The following is a 21,070-nucleotide window of genomic DNA, read 5'->3' as shown; positions in this document are numbered from 1 at the left end:
TGTTTCTAGTTATGAGAGGTTCGCATTTGATTAAATCTGGAGGCCAGCCTCTCATATGAAATTGTCAGTACTTACAAGGTTGTTGGCACCCACATTTTCCCTATATCATCATGCCACTTACCCGATAATAAGCCATCCTATGCTAATGCAATTATAAATCTGTATTGCCATTCACGACCGTGCAGCTAACACCACTGCATTTGGAAAGAACCTCTGTGCTCCCCTCAATGTTTGCATCAAGACATTGGTTCCAGTTCGCCATAAATACAATGCCAAATTCAGGAACAAACTCCTGTGATGGACCTTCTGGTATAAACAAACTTAAAAAAAAAAAGAAAACAAAACTACTTAACCTTGGGAGCAAACTGAAAACCTCATGCTCTAAAAACTAAACTCAAGAAATTAAATAAAGAAGTCAGAGACAGAATCACATCCATCAAGGTTAAGTATGAACTGACATTAGCCACAACTAGCAAATCCAGCCATATGTTCTTCAGCTATGTTGGGAATATTAGGAACAAAATTCCCAGCAGTGTACTGAGCTGATTCATAACAGTATTACCCATGCAAATCCTGAGGACAACAAACATGTTGGCTAATACATTTAGCTCAAACAGCTCAACCCCCCCCCCCCCAATTACATTCCACCTTACCTCCACATGATTTACTAACCATAATTTCCCAAAGACTGGCCCCATACAAGTCCTAAAAGCTGTTTTAGAGGTTAAAAAAAAACAGTAGTTTGATACAGCCTGACAACGTACGTGGGTATTTCCTTGCCAGCATGAAGCTCTGTCTTACAGACCTACTCTGGATCTGTTTAGACTCAGACTCTCTAAAAGGTTTGCAACTGAGGCTTGGAGAACAACTGTAATTATTCCCCCTTCATAAGGGTGGTCCTGCAACTTTTCCAGGTGACTACAAACCAATAAGCCCTACCATCCTTGCATGCCAAACTGATAATGACATCATTATTGACCCTATAAACAGAGACATTCACAGCCTAAAATCCCTTCAACCAAATCAGTTTTCGTTCAGGAAGGGTAGATTCTATACACTATGTCTTATGAACTTCTTTAAAAAGGTCACCAAGATCCTGGATGAGGGCAAAATGGTATACTCCTCATACCTTGATCTGGCTAAAGCCTTTGAAACCATCCCACATTCTAGCTTTCTAGACAAACTTAGCCAACTAAAAGCAGATCCATAGATTACCTGCTGGACAATAAACTGTCTCAGAGATGGAACCCATCAAGTCATGGTTGTTACCAGTGCGTTCCCTCAGGGCTCTGTTCTGAGACCACTCAAATTGGGCATCTGTTTCTCTGATATTCATGCTGATGTCAAAGGTCTCTGGCTGACCAAGTTTGCAGATGACTGCAAACTGGGAGCTGTCATCAAATCTTCTGTGGAATCTAGGATCCTACAACAGGGTCAGGCTATCATGTGTAAACACATGGTGTCTGGACCATGGTTTCAGGATAAATGTAAAAGGGTGTAGCATTGTGTCCTTTGATAAACATCAGCACTCCATCACCTATTACAAAGAAGACACCCCCCACAAAATTAAGACATTTATCAGTGACCTAGAAACCTTCAGAGACAATAAGCTCTCCTGCCCCCTAAGTCTCTACGACTGTTAGAAAATCCTTCTGCCTGACGCAGCTAATTACAAGAGACAATTTTTCTGGAACCAGGGATGTTATAATTCTACTCAATATTTCCCTTATTCAGTTTGTAATTAAATGCAGCAGAAAGAGAAGACAGTGACAGCTATTCACTAGTTTTATTAAGTTCTTTCGTCCGACACTGGACTTCATCAGAATAAAATATGAAAGCATTGTACCCATTATATAAAAATACTAAACCAATCATAATCGTCTTCCAATTAACTAGTTACAATCAATTATATATTTATAAAGCTTAAAGTGCATAAAAACTTAAACACCAACATTACAAAAACATTTAATACATATTATTTCATTCAACCCCGGAAACTTGTCTGCTTGCATTTTTAGCTGTCACAAAGTTTCTTTTCCTTAAAAGCTGCTTTTTATAACATTTCCCTCTATAATCAAAAGGTAAATGCTCCAGAACCGAAAAATCATTTTTTAAAAGAGCCACAAGTTAATGTACGCTTAAACAAAGCATTACTACCATCCCTAGTTCTGATGGCACATAAATGCACCTTGATTCTTGTAGATAATTTTCGCGTGGACGTTCCAATATAGACGGCATCACAGTAAGAACACAATGCAATATATATATTAAACTCATAGAGTTACAATCATAATGCTCATTAATTTTTGTGGCAGCTAAACATGCAAGGGGACAAGTTTCAGGGGTTGAATGAAACAATATGTATTAAATGTTTTTTGTAATGCTGGTGTTTTTTTTTAAGTTTTTAGGACCGAATTTGTCCATAACAGACTTAAAAAGAAAAAAGTCATGGGCATTTAGAACTGCCATATACCTGAAACACCTGATGTCCTTCAAGGATCAATTGCATATGTCCCATGTGCTTCTAATAACAGGTTTAAGGAATTACACTGTGGAAAATCAAGCTTGGCTAGATCTTTCTTGTGGTTTTTACTAAAGGGAGAAAAGAGAAAATTATTATTTTTATAGATGGGTGAAGATAGAAGAAAGTGAAGCAAGGGAGGTAAAGTAAGATACAACGTGCCAGACAGGAGTAATGAAAAGTACTGCTGAATATGTAAAGGAAATGTATGGTGTGAAAAATAAATAGATAAGAGATCAAGTGGAATGTTAAAAAGTAATAAAAGTAGAAACAAAGGAGAAAAGTACAGTTTTGTACCTACCATAAATGTAGATGTTCGAGTGTTCACCCTGCTGCAGTCATCACACTTGGGTTATCCTGTCATCAGGCGGTCCCGCAGTCGGCCGGAATTCCAAAGTCTTGGTCCGGCGTCGGTTGCTGTTGCCTCTTCCCTGAAGTCAGTGCGCCAGGGGTATATATAATGCAACCAACGCCATTTTCTTCAGTTTTTCTTGCCCCAGATGTCAGGTGCCCCCAAAAAGGTGGTCAGAATTAGTACCAAATGGAGTGAACACTGCACAAACACAAAATCCCTTCAGCTATAAGCAAATACATCAGTAAGGCAGAGAAGAGATTTTGCCAGTAGATCAGAGGGGATGGAGGGAGGGTAACCTGGACTGCAGCAGGGTGAACACTCGAACATCTACATTTATGGTAGGTACAAAACTGTACTATGCTCATCGTATTACCCTGCTGCAGTCATCACACTTGGGTTGAATCTCAAAGCTAAGGTAGGGGGGAGGTATCATAGAGGGTTAGTGGAGGCAATAAGGCCCTGCAGAACTGCAGTGGCGAAGCCTGCCCTGGACTTAGAGTAAAGAGGTAAGTGATAGTGTTTGGTAAAGGTGTGTACTGAACTCCAAGTTGCAGCTTCTAAAATTTCCTTGATTGGAACCCCCCTTGAGAAAGGCTGTAGAGGTAGCTGTTGCCCTGGTAGAGTGGGATCTAATGGTAGCAGGAACTGGTTTCCCATGATGGACATAGCAGAAATGTATACAATGACCTGTCCATTTAGAAATGGTTTGCTTAGATGTAGCCTTCCCTTGAGAAGCTGTAGCATAGGATACAAAGAGCTGGTCAGTTTTTCTGAAAGCCTTAGTTTTGTCCAAGTAGTAACGAAGCTGCCTGTGAATGTCCAAGGAATGCAGGAGTCTCTCACCTTTGTTCTGTGGATTGGGGAAGAAGGTGGCTAAGTGGATGGTTTGATTTAAAGCTACACTGGAAGCCACCTTAGGCATAAAGGAAGGATTAGTTCGTAGAGAAAATCTGTCTTGATGAAAAATGAGGAAAGGTTCCACTGCCATTAGTGCCTGTAGCTCTGAGACTCTCCTAGCTGAAGTTATTGCAAGGAGCAGGGCAGTCTTCCATGATAGGAACTGAAGATCTGCAGAGAAAGCTGGTTCAAAGGGAGGTAGGGTTAGTTTTTCCAGAACAAAGTTGAGGTCCCATGTTGGTGTAGGAGCTCTCCTGGGTGGTCTAATGTTTTTTGCCCCTCTGAGGAACTGCCTTAGAAGAGGATGTGAAAATAAAGGTGGATCCGTGTTGTAGTGAGCTGAAATAGCTGAAGCATGGATTTTAATTGAGGAAAAGGAAAGTCCTTTGTGCAACATCTCAGCTAAATACTGTAGAATGTGAGGCATGTGAGGCTGAATTGTGTCTTGGTCTTTAGCTTGGTTCCAGGCACAAAACCTTTTCCATTTGTCCGAATAAGCCTTCCTGGTGCTTGGCCTCCTGGCTTCCAGAATAACATCCAGAACTGCTTGTGAAAGAGGAGCTGGTTGGATGTTTAGTTGATTTGCCATGCAGCCAGATTTAAAGTTTTGAGCTGGCTGTGAAGAATCTGTTTGTTTTGTTGTGTGAGCAAATGGGGTATTTGAGGCAATATCCATGGTGAGCTGTGGGTCATATTTTTCAATAGCGGATACCAGTGCTGGTGTGGCCAGTCTGCGGCTATGAGAATCAGTCGTGGTCTCTCCTTTTTGACCTTCAAAAGAACCTTTGTGAGGAGAGGTAATGGAGGGAAGGCATATGCTGTCAGGTTTTTCCAACTGAAAGAGAGAGAGTCCACTTTCCAAGCTTGATGGTGGAATGTCCTTGTACAAAATTTTGTCAATTGGTAGTTTTGAGGACTGGCACACAGGTCTATGTTTGGAAGGCCCCATTTTTGAGTTATCATTGCAAATATTTGTGGATCTAGTTTCCACTCGTGGGGATCTTTGATGTTTCTGCTGAGGTCGTCTGCCAATGTGTTCTTCTGTCCTGGCAGGAATTGAGCTTGTAACTGGACTTGGTAGGCCAGAGCTGTGTTCCATAAGATCATTGCTTACCTGCATAGAGGGTAGGAATGTGTACCCCCTTGTTTGTTTATGTACCACATTACTGTGGTGTTGTCCGTCTTTATTGCAAGTTGTCCTGGATGTAATAGATCCTTGAAGGCTGTCAGAGCTTTCTGTACAGCTAGCATCTCTTTTTGATTTATGTGCAGATTTCTTTGATCTGCAGTCCATAGTCCTTGAATGCATTGTCCTGCCATGTGTGCCCCCCAGGCGTAGTCTGAAGCATCTGTTGTGACAGTCTGCCTGGCTGGGGGCAAGGTGAAAGGCTGACCCTTGTTGAGGTGACATGCCTGTGACCACCATAGAAATTCCTGTTGTAGGCAGGGAATGAGAGATATCATTGTGTCCAAGCTGTGGCTGTGTTGAGACCATATCCTTTTTAGGTACCACTGTAATTTCCTCATATGCAGCTTTGCAAATGGTATTATTATTATTATGCAAGATGCCATGAAGCCCGAAGCTTGCAGATTTTTTCTTGCAGTTAATTGGGTCTTTGTTGCCATTGTCTTGAAATATTGAGTCAGTAGTAGTTGCTTGTCTGGTGTAAGATAAGCCTTCTGGGCCATTGTATTCAAGCTGGCACCCAGAAATGTCATTTTTTGTGAGGGTACTAGTTTTGACTTCTTTTCATTTACTGTGTACGCCAGGCAGTTTAGTAGATGCTTTACAAAGGCCAGATGATGTAAGAGAATGTCTTTGCTTTCTGCTTGGATGAGGCAGTCATCCAGGTATGGTTATATTTGAATTCCTCTTTGTCTGCAGTATGCAATTACTGGTGCCAGGCATTTTGTGAAAACTCTGGGTGCAGTAGATAAGCCAAAGGGCAGTGCAGAGAATTGGTAATGGGTTGAACCTGCAATGAAACGGAGGTATCTTATGCAACTTTGTCTGATAGGGACATGCAGGTATGCCTCCTTGAGGTCCAACGTTACTAACCATGCTTCCTTGCCCAACATGGGAAGTTGCTGCTGTAGTGTTAGCATCTTGAATTTGGGTACTTGTAAGTAAGTGTTTAGAATTGAAAGGTCCAGAATTGGTCTCCAGGCATTGTCCTTTCTGGGCACTAGAAAGAGTCTTGAGTAAAATCCTTGGCCTTGCTCTCAAGTAGGTACCAGCTGAATGGCTGTCATGTCCATGAGAGCTGTAATTTGCTTTTGTGCCTCTGCCCATTGACTTTGTGGCAGGTATGGCATTCCTCTTTTCATTGGCAAGGTGTGAAAGTGGAATCTGTATCCTCGTAAAATTATGTCTAGGACCCATTTGTCCTTTGTGACAATGTGCCAGTTGTCTGCAAAAAGTGCGAGTTTTCCCCCCAAGGGGGCTGCCAAGAGAGTATTGCTTGGCCAAATGAGGTGCAAGTCATTGAGTTTGCCTTCTGGTGGATTGAGACCTGTCTTCTCCTCCCTTCTGTGTTGTAGTGCCCCATTGGCGAGGTTTATACTGGGCTTGTGGTTGTCCTCTGCCCCTTGGGCATCTGTATTTACCCCTCTGCGGTCTGTCAGTGGCTGGAAAGGACCAATTTTTTTTGGCCAGTTTCTGCTGAAGCAAGGGGGTTGTACTTGTAGGAAATCTTTGACTGTCTGCATAGATTTTGCCTTATCTTCCATATTCTTTAAAACTTCTTCTGCTTTAACTCCAAAAAGAACATCCTGCTGTAAGGGAGCATCTAGTAGTTTTGCTTTAACATGATCAGGCAGAGTTTGTTCCTTTAACCAAGCATGCCTACGTATAACAGACCCAGTGACAGCTGCTCTGCAGGAGGCCTCCAAAGAATCAAACCCACATTGTAAGGTATGTTTGCCCACCTGCTCAGTGGCATGCAACAGATCCTGTACTTCTTTCAATTCAGATTGTTGAGGGAGAGTGGTTATTCTTTGCTTTAACTGAGAGATTAGAAATTGCTGATACTTAAGCATATGAAATTGACAATTCAGTGCCCTCATAGCTAGTGTGGCTGAGGTGTAAACCTTTTTCCCCCACCTGTCTAGTGCTCTGGAGTCCCTCTCAGAAGGTACTGGGTTTTTAGCCATAGAAGCCTTATCCCCCTTGGGACCCTGGGATATGGTCTCTAGGTCAGCTACTGGGCTTTTGTAAAGAAATTTGTGGGAATCAGGCACTCTGTAGTATCTGTCAGGCTTAGCTGGAGCAGGAGGTAGAGAGCCTGGGTTGAAACTGGATTCTAAATAGACATCATCCACAATGTCCAAAACTGGTGGGATGGCAAGTGGTCTGTGTTGGGGGAGTAAAAGAAACTCTCTGAGCCTTTTCTTTGAATCAAAGTAGTCTTGACCTTCCCAGTGAAAATGTTCCCTCATAGTGTGTAAAGTTTCCCCAAAGGAGTAGTCTTCAGGAGGAGAAGCTGAGGGAATGTAGTCCTCAGCATCAGAATCTTCATAAGGAGAGAAGGAGTAGTCTTGGTCCACAGAGGAGTCTGAAGAAATGGACATTTGCTCAGAGGAAGCAAAATCTTCCTTTTGTCTAGACCTTTTTGAGCATCTGTTTCTTAGGCAAAGGGCCTTGAACAGGAGACTGAAGTGCAGCCCTTTTAGATTTAGAAGGAGTCTTTGACTTAGAAAACGTTTTAATGGTGAGAGTCGGTCTGAAAACGCCTTCGGAATCCGATGGTGTTTCGGTAACACCGACGTCTTTTGAAGCAAAGTCGTCGGAAGGGCCTGAAGTAAAAGGCTGCGCCGGCTTGGTACATTCCGTCAAAATTTCCGTAGCGGTCTCGGGTTCCAGATCTGCGGTAGCCAGGGGCTGCGTCGGAGCCTCACTGAGAACCAGAGAACCGGAGACCGGATCAGCCGAGGCCTCGGAATCTGGCTTAGGCCTGGGCTGCCTGCTCTTATCCCTGCGTTTTTTGTGCAGGCCAGTAGTCGGTTGCTCCGACGGCATGGTGTACTTAAATTTCCTACCGAAGTAGTGTCGTGTGAAATCAAAGTGTCTTTTAATAGTACGCTTATTAAACCTAGCAAAAAACCGACAAGAAGTGACGTCATGGTCTGGGCCTAGGCAAGGTATGCAATAAGAATGAAAATCCTTATGAGGTATTTGCTTCCCACAAGAAATACAATTGTTAACTTTTTCTGACATCGGTCTGAGGCAAGAAAAGTTTCCCCAATGGGGTACTTAGCTTTATAGAAGACTTCAGTCTGAAATTCGAATTAAAAAATCTCAGGAGTCGGCCGACAGGCACTTGTGAACTACTTCTGCTTCAGGCACCGTGCGGCAAGAAAGACTGAAGAAAATGGCGTCGGTTGCATTATATACATTCCTGGCGCACTGACGTCAGGGAAGAGGTGACAGCAACCGACGCCGGACCAAGACTTTGGAATTCCAGCCGACTGCAGGACTGCCTGACGACAGGATAACCCAAGTGTGATGACTGCAGCAGGGTAACACAATGAACATCGGAGATATTAGAGACAGATGTAATGCTGGATAATCTGAATACAGTGATAAAAAGGAAAACATAAAGACTATACCGGAATAAGATGGATTAGGATATGAATTTTACAAGGGTATACAAGACTAACAAGGGAAAGAACCTTTGAAAGTATTAAAGGTATGACTGAAGGAAGGTTTACAAGATTAGAAAATGTGTAGAGGAATAATTATATTTTCGATGAAGAATGAGGAAAATATTTTTTTAAGAAACTGGCAACTAGTAACGCTGTGTAATATGGATTATAAAATAATAATGACAATATCTCAAAAACTATTTGAACTAGGTATTACAAGAGGGATCCCATGGGGTAAAAGGCAAGAATTAAAGAAATATGTCAATAATTGAGGAAATAGCTAACAGGATAATAAAGTGGGGCACTGGAAGCCAGATCTGAAGTGTGTTACGCAATGAAACCATTTGAGAAAGTACAAAATAACAAACCTGGTAGATTCTTAAGGCATACTTGGGATTTGGGGGAAGGTTTGTAAATTTCTGCAAGACGTACACAGAAGCACACTGGTGAAGGTATTAGTAAATGGAGGGACTAGTTTAAAGATGAAGATGTCTAAGGGCATGTGGCACGACTGTTCTGACTGGAGTTTCGCTTGTTATGATAGTTAATGCAGTAATGGTACAAAGTAAAGGTGAAGAGGGTGTTAGAGTATACAGGTAATCTAATAACAGACCACTGGTAAAAGTGGTGATGGGGTTGTGAAAAATTTTCTGAAGTACACAGAGTTACTAGAGAGTCAACAAACTGTAAAGTTTATGGAGAATCTGGAGGTTAACTATTAATAAGAAACAGGGTGGGTAGCCGACAGAAATTTGAGAAATAGTACAAGTACGGAGAACTTTTAGTTTTACTATTTTGAAGAAAGCGTAGTTAATTCACCGAGATATGTTAGGCAGTTTTGCTTATTTATGGGTAATGTTTATGTTTCCTGCTGTAAGAGAAAATAAGTTACTGGAGATTGTTTTTGAAGTAATGTGAGGGTCAAGACAAAACCCAGTAAATAAGAGGATAATGTAGAAGAGAAAACAAAAAAGGATTAAATATTAAAAAATACAGTATTGTATCATTACATATGCATTGAGTATTAAGGAGGGTAAAAGATGGTAAAGAGAGAGCATGATAGGAAAACTTTTGTGGTAGAAATATGAGAAACTGTAGAAATTTCTGAGAAATGGAAAAGGAAAGAGTTGAAGAAGAGGAGGGCGAAGGCGTGCCCGAAGGCAGGAAGATAGGAGGAAGGTTAGGAGTGTAGCAGTGAGGGTAGGAACTTTGAATGTTGGCAGTATGACTGGTATAGGAAGAGAGCTAGCTGATATGATGGAGAGAAGGAAGGTTGATATATTGTGTGTGCAAGAGACCAGATGGAAGGGAAGTAAGGCCAGGTGTTTAGGAAACGGGTTCAAATTGTTTTATCATGGTGTGGATGGCAGGAGAAATGGGGTAGGGGTTATACTAAAGGAACAATATGCCAAGAGTGTTTTAGACGTGAAGAGAGTGTCTGACCGAGTGATGTTTATGAAGCTTGAAATTGATGGTGTAATGATGAATGTTGTTAGTGCATATGCTCCTCAAGTTGGGTGTGCGATGGAAGAGAAAGAGAAATTTTGGAGTGAGTTGGATGAAGTTGTGGTGAGTGTACACAAGGGTGAGAGACTAGTGATTGGAGCAGACTTTAATGGGCATGTTGGTGAAGTGAACAGAGGGGATGAGGAAGTGATGGGTAGGTATGGTGTTAAGGAGAGGAATGCAGAAGGTCAGATGATTGTGGATTTTGCGAAAAGGATGGACATGGCTGTGGTGAATACGTATTTTAAGAAGAGGGTGGAGCATAGGGTGACGTACAAGAGTGGAGGAAGATGCTCACAAGTTGATTATATACTATGTAGGAGGGCCAGTCTTAAGGAGATTGGAGACTGTAAAGTGGTGGCAGGGGAAAGTGTAGTTAAGCAGCATAGATTGGTGGTATGTAGAATGACGTTGGTGATCAAGAAGAGGAGGAGGAATGTGAAAGCTGTGCCAAGGATTAAATGGTGGAAGTTAAAACAGGGTGATTGTGAAGTGGAGTTTAGGGAAGAGTTAAGACAGGCACTGGGAGGCAGTGGAGAGTTACCGAATAGCTGGGTAACTACAGCAGAACTAGTAAGGGTGACTGCTAGAAAGGTGCTTGGTGTGACAACTGGACAGAGGAAGGAGGACAAGGAGACCTGGTGGTGGAATGCGGAAGTACAGGAGAGTATACAGAGGAAGAGGCTGGCGAAGAAGAAGTGGGATTGTCAAAGAGATGAAGAAAGTAGACATGAGTATAAGGAGATGAGGCGCATGGCAAAGAGAGAGGTGGCGAAAGCTAAGGATAGGGCATATGGAGAGTTGTACGAGAGATTGGACACTAAAGAGGGAGAAAAGGACCTGTACCGATTAGCTAGACAGAGGGACAGAGCTGGGAAAGATGTGCAGCATGTAAGGGTGATAAAGGATAGTGAGGGAAAGGTACTCACAAGAGAGGAGAGTGTGTTGAGTAGATGGAAAGAGTATTTTGAGAGGCTGATGAATGAAGAGAATGAGAGAGAGAGAAGGTTGGATGATGTGGGGATAGTGAATCAGGAAGTGAAACAGATTAGCAAGGAGGAAGTAAGGGCAGCTATGAAGAGGATGAAAAATGGAAAGGCTGTTGGCCCAGATGACATACCAATGGAAGCATGGAGGTGCTTAGGAGAAATGGCAGTGGAATTTCTAACTAGATTGTTTAATGAAATTTTGGAAAGTCAGAGGATGCCTGAGGAGTGGAGAAAAAGTGTTTTGGTACCTATCTTTAAGAATAAGGGTGATGTGCAGAGCTGCAGTAACTACAGAGGGATAAAACTGATTAGTCACAGCTTGAAGTTATGGGAAAGAGTAGTGGAAGCAAGGTTAAGAAGGGAGGTGATGATTAGTGATCAGCAGTATGGTTTCATGCCAGGAAAGAGCACTACAGATGCAATGTTTGCTCTGAGACTGTTGATGGAGAAATACAGAGAAGGTCAGAAGGAGTTGCATTGTGTCTTTGTAGACTTGGAGAAAGCATATGACAGGGTGCCTAGAGAAGAGTTGTGGTATTGTATGAGGAAGTCGGGAGTGGCAGAGAAGTACGTAAGAGTGGTACAGGATATGTACGAGGGTAGTGTGACAGTGGTGAGGACTGCAGTGGGAGTGACAGATCCGTTTAAGGTGGAGGTGGGATTACATCAAGGATCAGCTCTGAGTCCTTTCTTATTTGCAGTGGTGATGGACAGGTTGACAGATGAGATCAGACAGGAGGCCCGTGGACTATGATGTTTGCAGATGACATTGTGATCTGTAGTGAGAGTAGGAATCAGGTTGAGGAGACTCTGGAGAGGTGGAGATATGCTCTAGAGAGCAGAGGAATGAGGGTCAGCAGGGCTAAGACAGAATATATGTGTGTAAATGAGAGGGAGGGTAGAGGAATGGTGAGGATGCAGGGAGTAGAGTTGGTAAAGGTGGACGAGTTTAAGTACTTGGGATCAACAGTTCAGAGTAATGGTGAATGTGGAAGAGAGGTGAAGAAGAGAGTACAGGCAGGGTGGAATGGGTGGAGAAGAGTGTCAGGAGTGATTTGTGACAGACGGGTATCCATAAGAGTGAAAGGGAAGGTCTACAAGAGTGTAGTGAGACCAGCTATGTTATATGGGTTGGAGACAGTGGCATTGACAAAAGGCAGGAGTCAGAGCTGGATGTGGCAGAGTTAAAGATGTTAAGATTTGCAATCGGTGTGACTAGGATGGATAGGATTAGGAATCGGTATATTAGAGGGTCAGCTCATGTTGGACAGTTTGGAGACAAAGCAAGAGAGACGAGATTGCGTTGGTTTGGACATGTGCTGAGGAGGGATGATGGGTATATTGGGAAAAAGATGCTAAGGATGGAGCTGCCAGGTAAGAGGAATAGAGGAAGGCCTAAGATAAGGTTTATGGACGTGGTGAGAGAGGACATGCAGGCGGTTGGTGTGACAGAGCAAGATGCAGAGGATAGGAAGAAATGGAAAGAGATGATCCGCTGTGGCGACCCCTAACGGGAAAAGCCGAAAGAGAATGATGGAAAAGGAAAGAGTTGACTGATGAGTAGATGTAGGCAAATATTACAAAAATGTGGAAATTTCACCAGCAAAAAGGGAACAATGGTATGAGCAGGTGATGGAAAAATATTATTATGTTGACTCATGGGTAGTGTTAAAAGTGGGAGAGACAAAGTGATAAGAAGAAAGGAAAAGTCTGAATACATATGGAAATGGATGAATATTTTATGGAGGGCCATGCTTAAGACATTTTCTTTTAAAGGACTAAAATATTTAGACAGTAGCAGGAAAGAAAGTGCTATGTTTGCTGAGAAGAAGAAACTATTGTAAATTTTTTTTTATTATTTTGTGGATAGGCAAAATAAATCAGTACCATAGCTAGGGTATGGCAAACGCTGCCCTCGGCACAGGCTGTCAGAGGGAGCAATAAGCACCTAAGAAGAGTTGCCAATCTGATGAGAATACAGTACACATATTCTGTTAAAATGAAACTGCAGCAAGGAGATATTAGATGAATGTTGTATTGTGCACTTCTGAGGATGCTTTGATTATTTGGGGGGGGTTCTCAACTTTGAGTTGAGGGGGTGTCAGTCCAATGTCCAAATGACCTAGATATGGCCCTGAAAAAGAAATGGAATGCTACAAAAGGCATGCAGAAAAGTAGAGGGATACAAGTATGAAATGCAACAGAAGGAATGCAGAACACAGGAAAGAGAGAGAGAAAAAAATAAGTTGGCTATGGTCCTGTTTGGTGAATTGGGAGGGGTGAATAGTGAAAAAGTTAAAGAAATGGATAAAAAAACTTTTTCTTCAAGTGTATAGTACAATGTGGATGGTAAGATGTAAAGAGGTATTAGATAAAAAAAAATGAGATCTGAATATGACTGTGGTATAAATTAAGTTTTCATTGCAGAAAAAAGTTGGGGGATAAAAAAAATGAAAAACTGTTTTGTTTAAAAACATAAAATTATTCTGCGCAAATAGTATATTTTTAAGTTCTCCTACTCTTTTAGTACGTGCCATGGAATCTTTTTACATCTGAGCTACCACCAACTCAGGAAGATGAAGGATAACCATTTCAAATGTCAGGACCTGCCACAGCAAGTCCCAAAATACAAAGGCTGAGTGGCCGAAAGACCAAAGTTACATATACGAAGTCTGAGATGATATTTATATATATATATATATATATATATATATATATATATATATATATATATATATATATATATATATATATATATCTGTGTGGCCCCACAATAAAGACGTTTAAATGAGAAGAGTGATTTTGTGTTTTTGGTCTTTTTTTTCAGCTTCCTGGCACTTGGCATTTCGATGGAAAGTAACCATTTGAAATGTCATGAGCCGCTGCAGCAAACTAAAAATATGGAGACTAGATGGCAAAAAGAATAAATTTACATATATTAAGTCTGAGATACCATTTCTCAGAATATTCCCTTTTCTCTGAGGTATGGAGATCTCGGAGGCGGTATATACAAGTTCCTCATCCTCACCCAATCATCGGGTGTGAGAATAGAACTTATAAACTTTCTGATCTTCTGTCTTCAGAGACAAGTGTGCTACCTTTTAAGACACTGACAAACATAACAAACTAAACTAAAACATGATATACATGTTTGACAAGCTTTAGTAAAGTAAATAACATTTAATGGAACAAAATATTTAGAAAAATAAAACAACTCTAAAACTTGCAAAATGCTAGGATCTGTTTTTAGCCAAGTATATGAATAATACAGGTTCAATATTAGCTAGAGTGAGTATTCTGAACAGTAAAATAATTTTATAATTTATCAAGCCAATGCAAAACTTGCATGTGGTATAGCTTGTATTCAAATAAGGTCCCTCAACTAAGGAGGGATGCTGTGAAAGGACATGTCAGAGCCAAGGGCTGGTAAAGCTGCACTTCTCTAGTAATGTCTTCCTAGGGTCCTCCCACACGTATGAGGTTGCAAAATCCTCAGCCTGTCGGTCTTTATAAACTTCAGCTGCAAGTTTTTGTCCATTTTCTATAGGCATTCAGATAATCTCTCCATATTAACTCTTCCTCTAAAGTAAGGGCAACTATTTTATGTTTTAGGACAGCACTTAAATTAAATTATATACCCTTGACTTTAAAGTTCTTTTATCAAATGAAGTGCAATGCTTACTTTCAGATACTTTGAGTTTCCCAATGGGAAACAAACTGAAGGTGAAAGCTCTTCTGTGACATCTATTGAACACAATTACACTTCTTGGAGACCTTTCCCTTCGATGTTATTAGTCCCCAGAAGACCTCCAAATTACATTAAAATCTTAACAGTGGTGATCAAGTGACAACAAAGGCAGACGAAGCAGAATCTCAATTTGGGTACGTAGTGGAGTACTGGAGGTCACCCACATGATACATAGGGGCAGATATCTGATTGCTCTGTACTGTGAAATATCAATGGATAATGGTGTGGGTATTTATCTACTTTATCCCTCTTGTCCTACTAATGTCCATGTCATGAGAGAGAAGTTGGCCCAATATAGGCGACATTTGAAAGCTCTGGAACACAGGCCAGTTGATTAGACATCCACTTTCAATGGAGTTCACTCATGTAATGTATGGGGAAAACATCCAGAATCCCAATGCACCAAAACGTCGACCAGAAAGGGTCAAAACACATTAAGGTTTACTGCATTTTCTACTGGCCTTTTTAGTAGTACAAATGCTACCTGATTCTGAGTGTTCATGTTTCAACCTTCTGTTGCTGATGTTTTTGGTGTGATGGTATTTCAATACATCAGGATTTTGAATGCATTCCTACATTCGATACTACAGCACTGATCCTTACAAATTACATAATTAATACTTATGGCTTAAAGTCATACCCTTGCTATTCCTACTATGCAAGTGAAATTGACAGACACACCAAAACCCGGAAAGAAATATTGTGACCAGTGTGCAATTATTAAATTCTAGTCACTTAAATGCTGAAACCTATGATTCTAAATTTATCTTTTACCACCAGAGCGACGGTCCTCTTCCTAGGAATTTATGTTATATATTCATTTAAAAATTATAGTGTTGTAAAACATTTGTACAAATTAATCCATCCGCTGAACTTAAGTTCTTATTCTTTCAAAAAGTATTAATGTACTTACAATGTAAACTGAACAGAAATAAAAAGAAAAAAAATGCTTCCATAACATTATTACCTTAATTTGATTTAAAAGGTTGCCTGATAGTTTCTGGATGGCTGGCAAACAAAATTTGACTCCAGATGGACTGAAAAATGTGACACTTGCTGGTACACCCTAAAAATGTCAAACATAGAATTATTAGCCATTTTCTCCCATCACCTCATTTTTTTTGTAGCAGTAATTAAACATCATGTACTAATAAAAAACACAACTACTTTCAAATGTCTTCTAAATTTAAAATAACAAATAATCAAGGAACTGGTAAACTAATAAATGCACGGTAAATTTCAAATGATTAACAGAAAAAAAGGCAAAAAAAACTGGTCATTGTACTGCGCACAGTAAAGCTCTTTGTGAAATGCTACTGGGAAAATTTTAGTGACTAGGTCTTGAAGCCACCAAGATATACACTTAGGACTGTGCATACATATTACTGGATATACTTTTGAGGTAACTTTTTTCTTTCTGCTGACTTGGTATGAACATTAGGAAAGGGCCAGCTTTCAGGTACAATAAAAAAGTTCTGGGAAGGGTCTAAGCCATCCTGTTGCTCTGATCAGGAAAAATGAAGTTAAGTGATGGCATAAAAATGCAAATATTTATTATGGACATCTATGACCACAGCCAGTGGTGGGAAACTCAAGAAAGACTGATCTACCTACATCTACATTAGTGATGCCCCCCAAACAAGTATCAACTACAACAAGGCACAGCTACACCATTTGACAGATGATAAAAAGTGTACCACACTGTTACATGGTGGTACACTGCAGATTCTCTTAGATATGAGCTGTTGTCCAAGATGACAGCAAAAATTGCCATTGAATTTAGGATCGAGATTAGTTTAGATGTTATCTGAAATGTAATGCAATGCTATTTTGTTTCACTAGTTAATCTCTCTTAGAATAGGAAGTAATAATACACAAGTACCATAAATAACAGAAATCCATTGCAACCTACTGTATTTACTAACTGCATGACCTGTACAAATAAAGAAAGTGCATTCCCTCAAGTTTCTGAAAACAAGCAAGTGTATTCATTCCCTCTTCCCTCATAAAAGATAGCATTCCCCATAGTTAGTGAAGAAGCTTGCCAGCAAGTCTGACCTCATTCACAGGCCCTAAATATCAGCTTGCAAAACAGTGAGCTGCTAAATAATTTGCTTTGGAAAGAACATTAACTACCACAGGCATGTTCTTACTCTAAGCTTGAAAATTAAATCATCTTGATAAACATAACAGTAAATCCTGAGAGTCAGCACTGTCAGAATGTTGTGTATGCCAAACTCAATGTTTATTTATGTTCTTGACTGGGCACATGCTCTTATGTTCAGGGGCCCATCTTGCTTCAAAACCAGTCTGCAGGCCTTAGAACCTTTTATATACAAGCTAAGTGAGATTAATATGGGTGCAGTAAAAATGTCTGAAATGCTTTAGGAGCAGTAGAAAATTTACTGCATGCTGTTACTGAAGGGTCTATATCATATGAACAGAATGTTGAACATTCTAAAGAGTGGAAATGCTGGACAGACTTCGAAGTGCTTCTTGTGGGATCGCATTACAGTAAAGTAGTAGTGCGATCTCGGAGTTGGTATATATATTTAGTGGGGTGTGTGTGTGTGGGGGGGCGCAGCCCCCACAATAACAAGTTTGAGGTCTGGCATTTTCACTCTTTAGAGAGTTTGATATTATGAACATTCGTTCATGTGATATAGACCTGTTACTGAACTATTAGTCATGCGATCGCTCCCATATTTGGATCTATTAAATTATCTCTTTCGTAATGTTTACAAAGAATGTGAACATATACAAATATCATACATGACTTGATCTTAATGGGAGTGCAGATGAGCTGAAAATGAAACTACAGTCATGTAAGTAAACTTACAATAATTAGAAGTTATGTACATACCATAACTTGACATCTGTGTTGTCCATTTTCATTTTTCCTCATGAATGGGTCACGGATCCGATTCGGCCGCATCTTCAAAACTGGGATCTGAATCTTGAGGTCATCCCTCTATCCATAATGCCCTATTCCATCCCCAACTCCTCACATCAAATTTTCTGTCTCTTCCCTACTGTGTTACAGAGAAAGAACAGACATAAAGAAAAGCTGAGGCTCAAACCAGCAACATAATGGTTCCCATGTCATCCTAAGATCCTTCTAGGAGTGACAGGGCTCGGGGATAGCTGGGAGAGAAGGTGAGGAAGAATGAAAATGGACAACACAGATGCCAAGTTATGGTAAGTACATAACTTCTAAATCTGATGATGTCCTTTTCATTCTTCCTCACGAATGGGTCAGAGTCCCCAGCTACGCAACTCTTGGGAGGCTCTCAAGGGAGGACATGCCGGAGCACTGTCAAACCTAAGGAAGATCTGCTTCTGGAAACAATGTCTAAGTTATAATGTGTCACAAAGGTATGAGTTCTAGACCAAGTGGCTGCAGTGCAGATGTCATCAATGGAGGTTCTTGAGGAAAAGGCATATGAAGTAGACAGATCTAGTGGAATGAGCTGTAGGATGATGAGGTTACTCCACACCTTTGAGAGTAAATCAGAAAAATACAATCAGTGATCCATTTGGCTAGAGTAGTTTTGGAAACTCTGTGGGAAGAGCGCACAAATAGCTGATCAGACTTCCTGTACGGATTTTATTCTGTGCAGATAAAAACATAATTGCCTATGAACATCAATAAAGTGCAGTATATATTCACTTCTATTGGTAAAATTTGGAAAGAAAACTGGTAACTGAATGGACTGGTTAATGTTAGTTTCAGTAGCCACTTTAGGCAGAAAGGAAGGCTTCATTCGAAGAAACACCCTATCCTTCTGGAAGTGGATGCAAGGAGGCTTGGCCGATAATGCCTGCTCAGAAACTCATTTTGCTGAAATAATAGCTTCTAAAAATATTGTCTTCTAAGAAAGAAACTTTATGTCACACTTGTTCACAGGTTCAAAGGGATTTTGAGTTAACCCTTGAAAGAACCACCATCAAAATCTTAAGGGCGAGAGGAATCTTTTATTGGAGGTCTAAGGAGGAAGATTTCCATCACAAAAACTTTACACAACCGGGAAGATGCCACAGAGAAAGATTCAGTTGCTGAATAGAAGTTAAACATAGCTGGCAATTGAAGTTTAACAGTAGAAAAAATAGGCCCTTCCTTAAAAAGGGTATTGAGAAATAGGAGAATGGTTGAAGCAGGGGCTGAAAAGAAGTCGATATTATAAATAGAAGCCCAAACAGAAAACCATTTCCATTTGCTCCTGTAAATTTTTTTGGTGGATGCTTTCTGAGAGGCTAAGATAATATCATGGACCAGGGAAGCAAGCCTGAACCATCTGACTATCACTGGAAGTAGAGAAACCATGTGGTCAGTTTGAGATTGGGATGCTGAATTCCTGACGGGTGAGACAGGACATCCTGAATGAGTTCCAGTATCCATGGAAGATACTTCAAGTGAGACCAGAGTAAAGGGAACCAAACCTGTAGAGGCCAGAAAGGGCAATGAGGATGACTGAGCTCTTCAGCCTGCTTGCTTTCTGTAGGAACTTTGGGATCAGGGAAAGATGGGGACATGCATAGAGGAGACCCAGGGGCCAATCATGAACCACAGCATCCCACAGTGACTCTCAGGAGGAGGGATCAGAATTAAATACTTGCTGCACTTGTTGAGGGGAGAGACAAATAGGTTGCAGCAAGGCTGGCCTCAGCAGCTGAAGTTCATATTCGCTACCATTCAATTGAGGGATCACTCGGGAGAAATCAGAATGGATCTGCTGAGTCTATCTGCCAGCACATTGTTTTTTCCTGGAATGTGCGTTACAACCAAAAGGCAGTCTAACGTGATCCCCCATTCCCAGACCCGCATGGCCACTCTGCACAGTGAGTAGGCACAGGTTCCTCCTTGTTTGCTGATGTACCACACTAGTGGCATGTTGTCTGTATGGATTGCAATAGTCCCTAGAGGGAGAACGTCCTGAAAGGCTTGCAACGTTAGAAGAACTGCTCTCATCTCTAGGACATTGATATGCAACCTAGTCTCAGAGGGGGACCCCATACCTTGGACCATCTTAACAAGGAAATGCCCCACCTCACCCCAGCTGGGAAGTGTCCATGATCGCTGTGGCTATTGGGGGGGGGGGGGCAGCCTGCCCAGAAAGAGGTTGTCTGACTGGATCCACCAGCGACTGTGACGTTTGCAAACTGGAGTGAGTTTTATGGGAAAAGACAGAGACTGGTAAAGAATGGACCACTGAACTGCCAATATCCGTTGAATGATTTGCATAAAGACTCTCTTTAACGGAACTAGAAGAATGGCAGCTGACAATGAGCTAAGAGCTTGTAACACTAGTTTTGCTGGAGGGGATGGAAGAGACAACACCTGATTTCTCAGTTATGTGATGCAATGAAGAGGTAATTATGCCACTTGAGTCACTGCGTCCAGTTGAGTTCCTATAAATTCTAGCATCTGTACAGGAGTCAGTTTCCATTTGGCAAGGTTGACAGCAATGCCTAGGGAGTTGGAGTAATCCCTGGCTTGTAGATGTTGATGCCTGGTTGAGGCAGTGAGAATCCAATTGTTGAGATAGGGAAATGCCTGAAATCCTTGGAGTCTCAAGGGAGCTGCCACTTCTGCCATGCATTTGGTGAACACCCTGGGGGCTGTGGTGAGTCCAAAGTGCAGTGCTCTAAATTGGTAGTGATTAGCCCCCAGCTGAAAGTGCAGGTGTCTTCTGGATCACCTGCCTAGTTTGATATGACAGTGCGCATCCCGGAGATCTATAAAGCACATCCAATCATCCTTGTGGAGAACAGGCAGGATGGACTGAACCACAACCATTTGGAACTTTGACATCTTTACATACTGATTCAGACTGCTTAGATCCAGAATTGGTCTCAAATCCCCTATTTTCTTTGGCACTAAAAAGAAGCAGGAGTAAGTTTGAATCCTGGGACATCTTGGAGCAATCTTTTTTGTAACTGTTTCTGAACCTCTTGAGCTGTGTACTTCTTCTGACTGGGCAGAACGTTGGGGAGTTTTCTCTTGAGACAGGAGGTGGAAGGAAAAAGGGAATATAGTGAACTCTGGATATAATACTTAGCACCCATGCATTGTTTGTGTTTGTGAGATTTGTCGAGGTGCAGGGAAACATGATCCCCATCTGCCTCCAGAGGTGGACAGTCAGTCAGCGCTTCAGCAGTGCTGATAGGGCCTACTGGAGAAAGAGTCTCTGAAGTCCTGGTTTTACAGACCCCCTCAGCCTCTGGGGCAACATCTATCATTGAAACCTCCTCCTCTGTCTCTGGAGGAGAAATCCCTGTGCAAGTCCTGAAAAGGTCCCTGAGATTTCTGGAACCACACTTTCTTACCGCCTCGCCGATTCCTAGAAAAGATATGTTAAGGGGTAGAAAACTTGACTCCCATAGCAGACAGGGTCTTTCCTTTCTGCTCG

At 41.3% G+C, this 21,070-nt stretch overlaps 1 protein-coding gene across 3 annotated transcripts in view; it reads right to left on the bottom strand.

Annotated features, from left to right (window-relative positions):
• The window catches only part of UROS (uroporphyrinogen III synthase), a 582,635-nt gene that overhangs the window by 156,086 nt on the left and 405,479 nt on the right, over window positions 1-21,070 (bottom strand). For all 3 annotated transcript variants that reach the window (XM_044056186.1, XM_044056187.1, XM_044056188.1), the window contains one exon: window positions 15,628-15,726. In XM_044056186.1, coding sequence (XP_043912121.1) covers window positions 15,628-15,726 — 99 coding nt within the window. The remainder of the gene's footprint in view (window positions 1-15,627; window positions 15,727-21,070) is intronic.

The sequence above is a fragment of the Protopterus annectens genome, chromosome 14.part0 (assembly GCF_019279795.1).
Source record: "Protopterus annectens isolate FY-2018-M chromosome 14.part0, PAN1.0, whole genome shotgun sequence".
NCBI classification, from domain to species: Eukaryota; Metazoa; Chordata; order Ceratodontiformes; family Protopteridae; genus Protopterus; species Protopterus annectens.
This window is presented reverse-complemented; position numbering and strand designations above follow the sequence as displayed.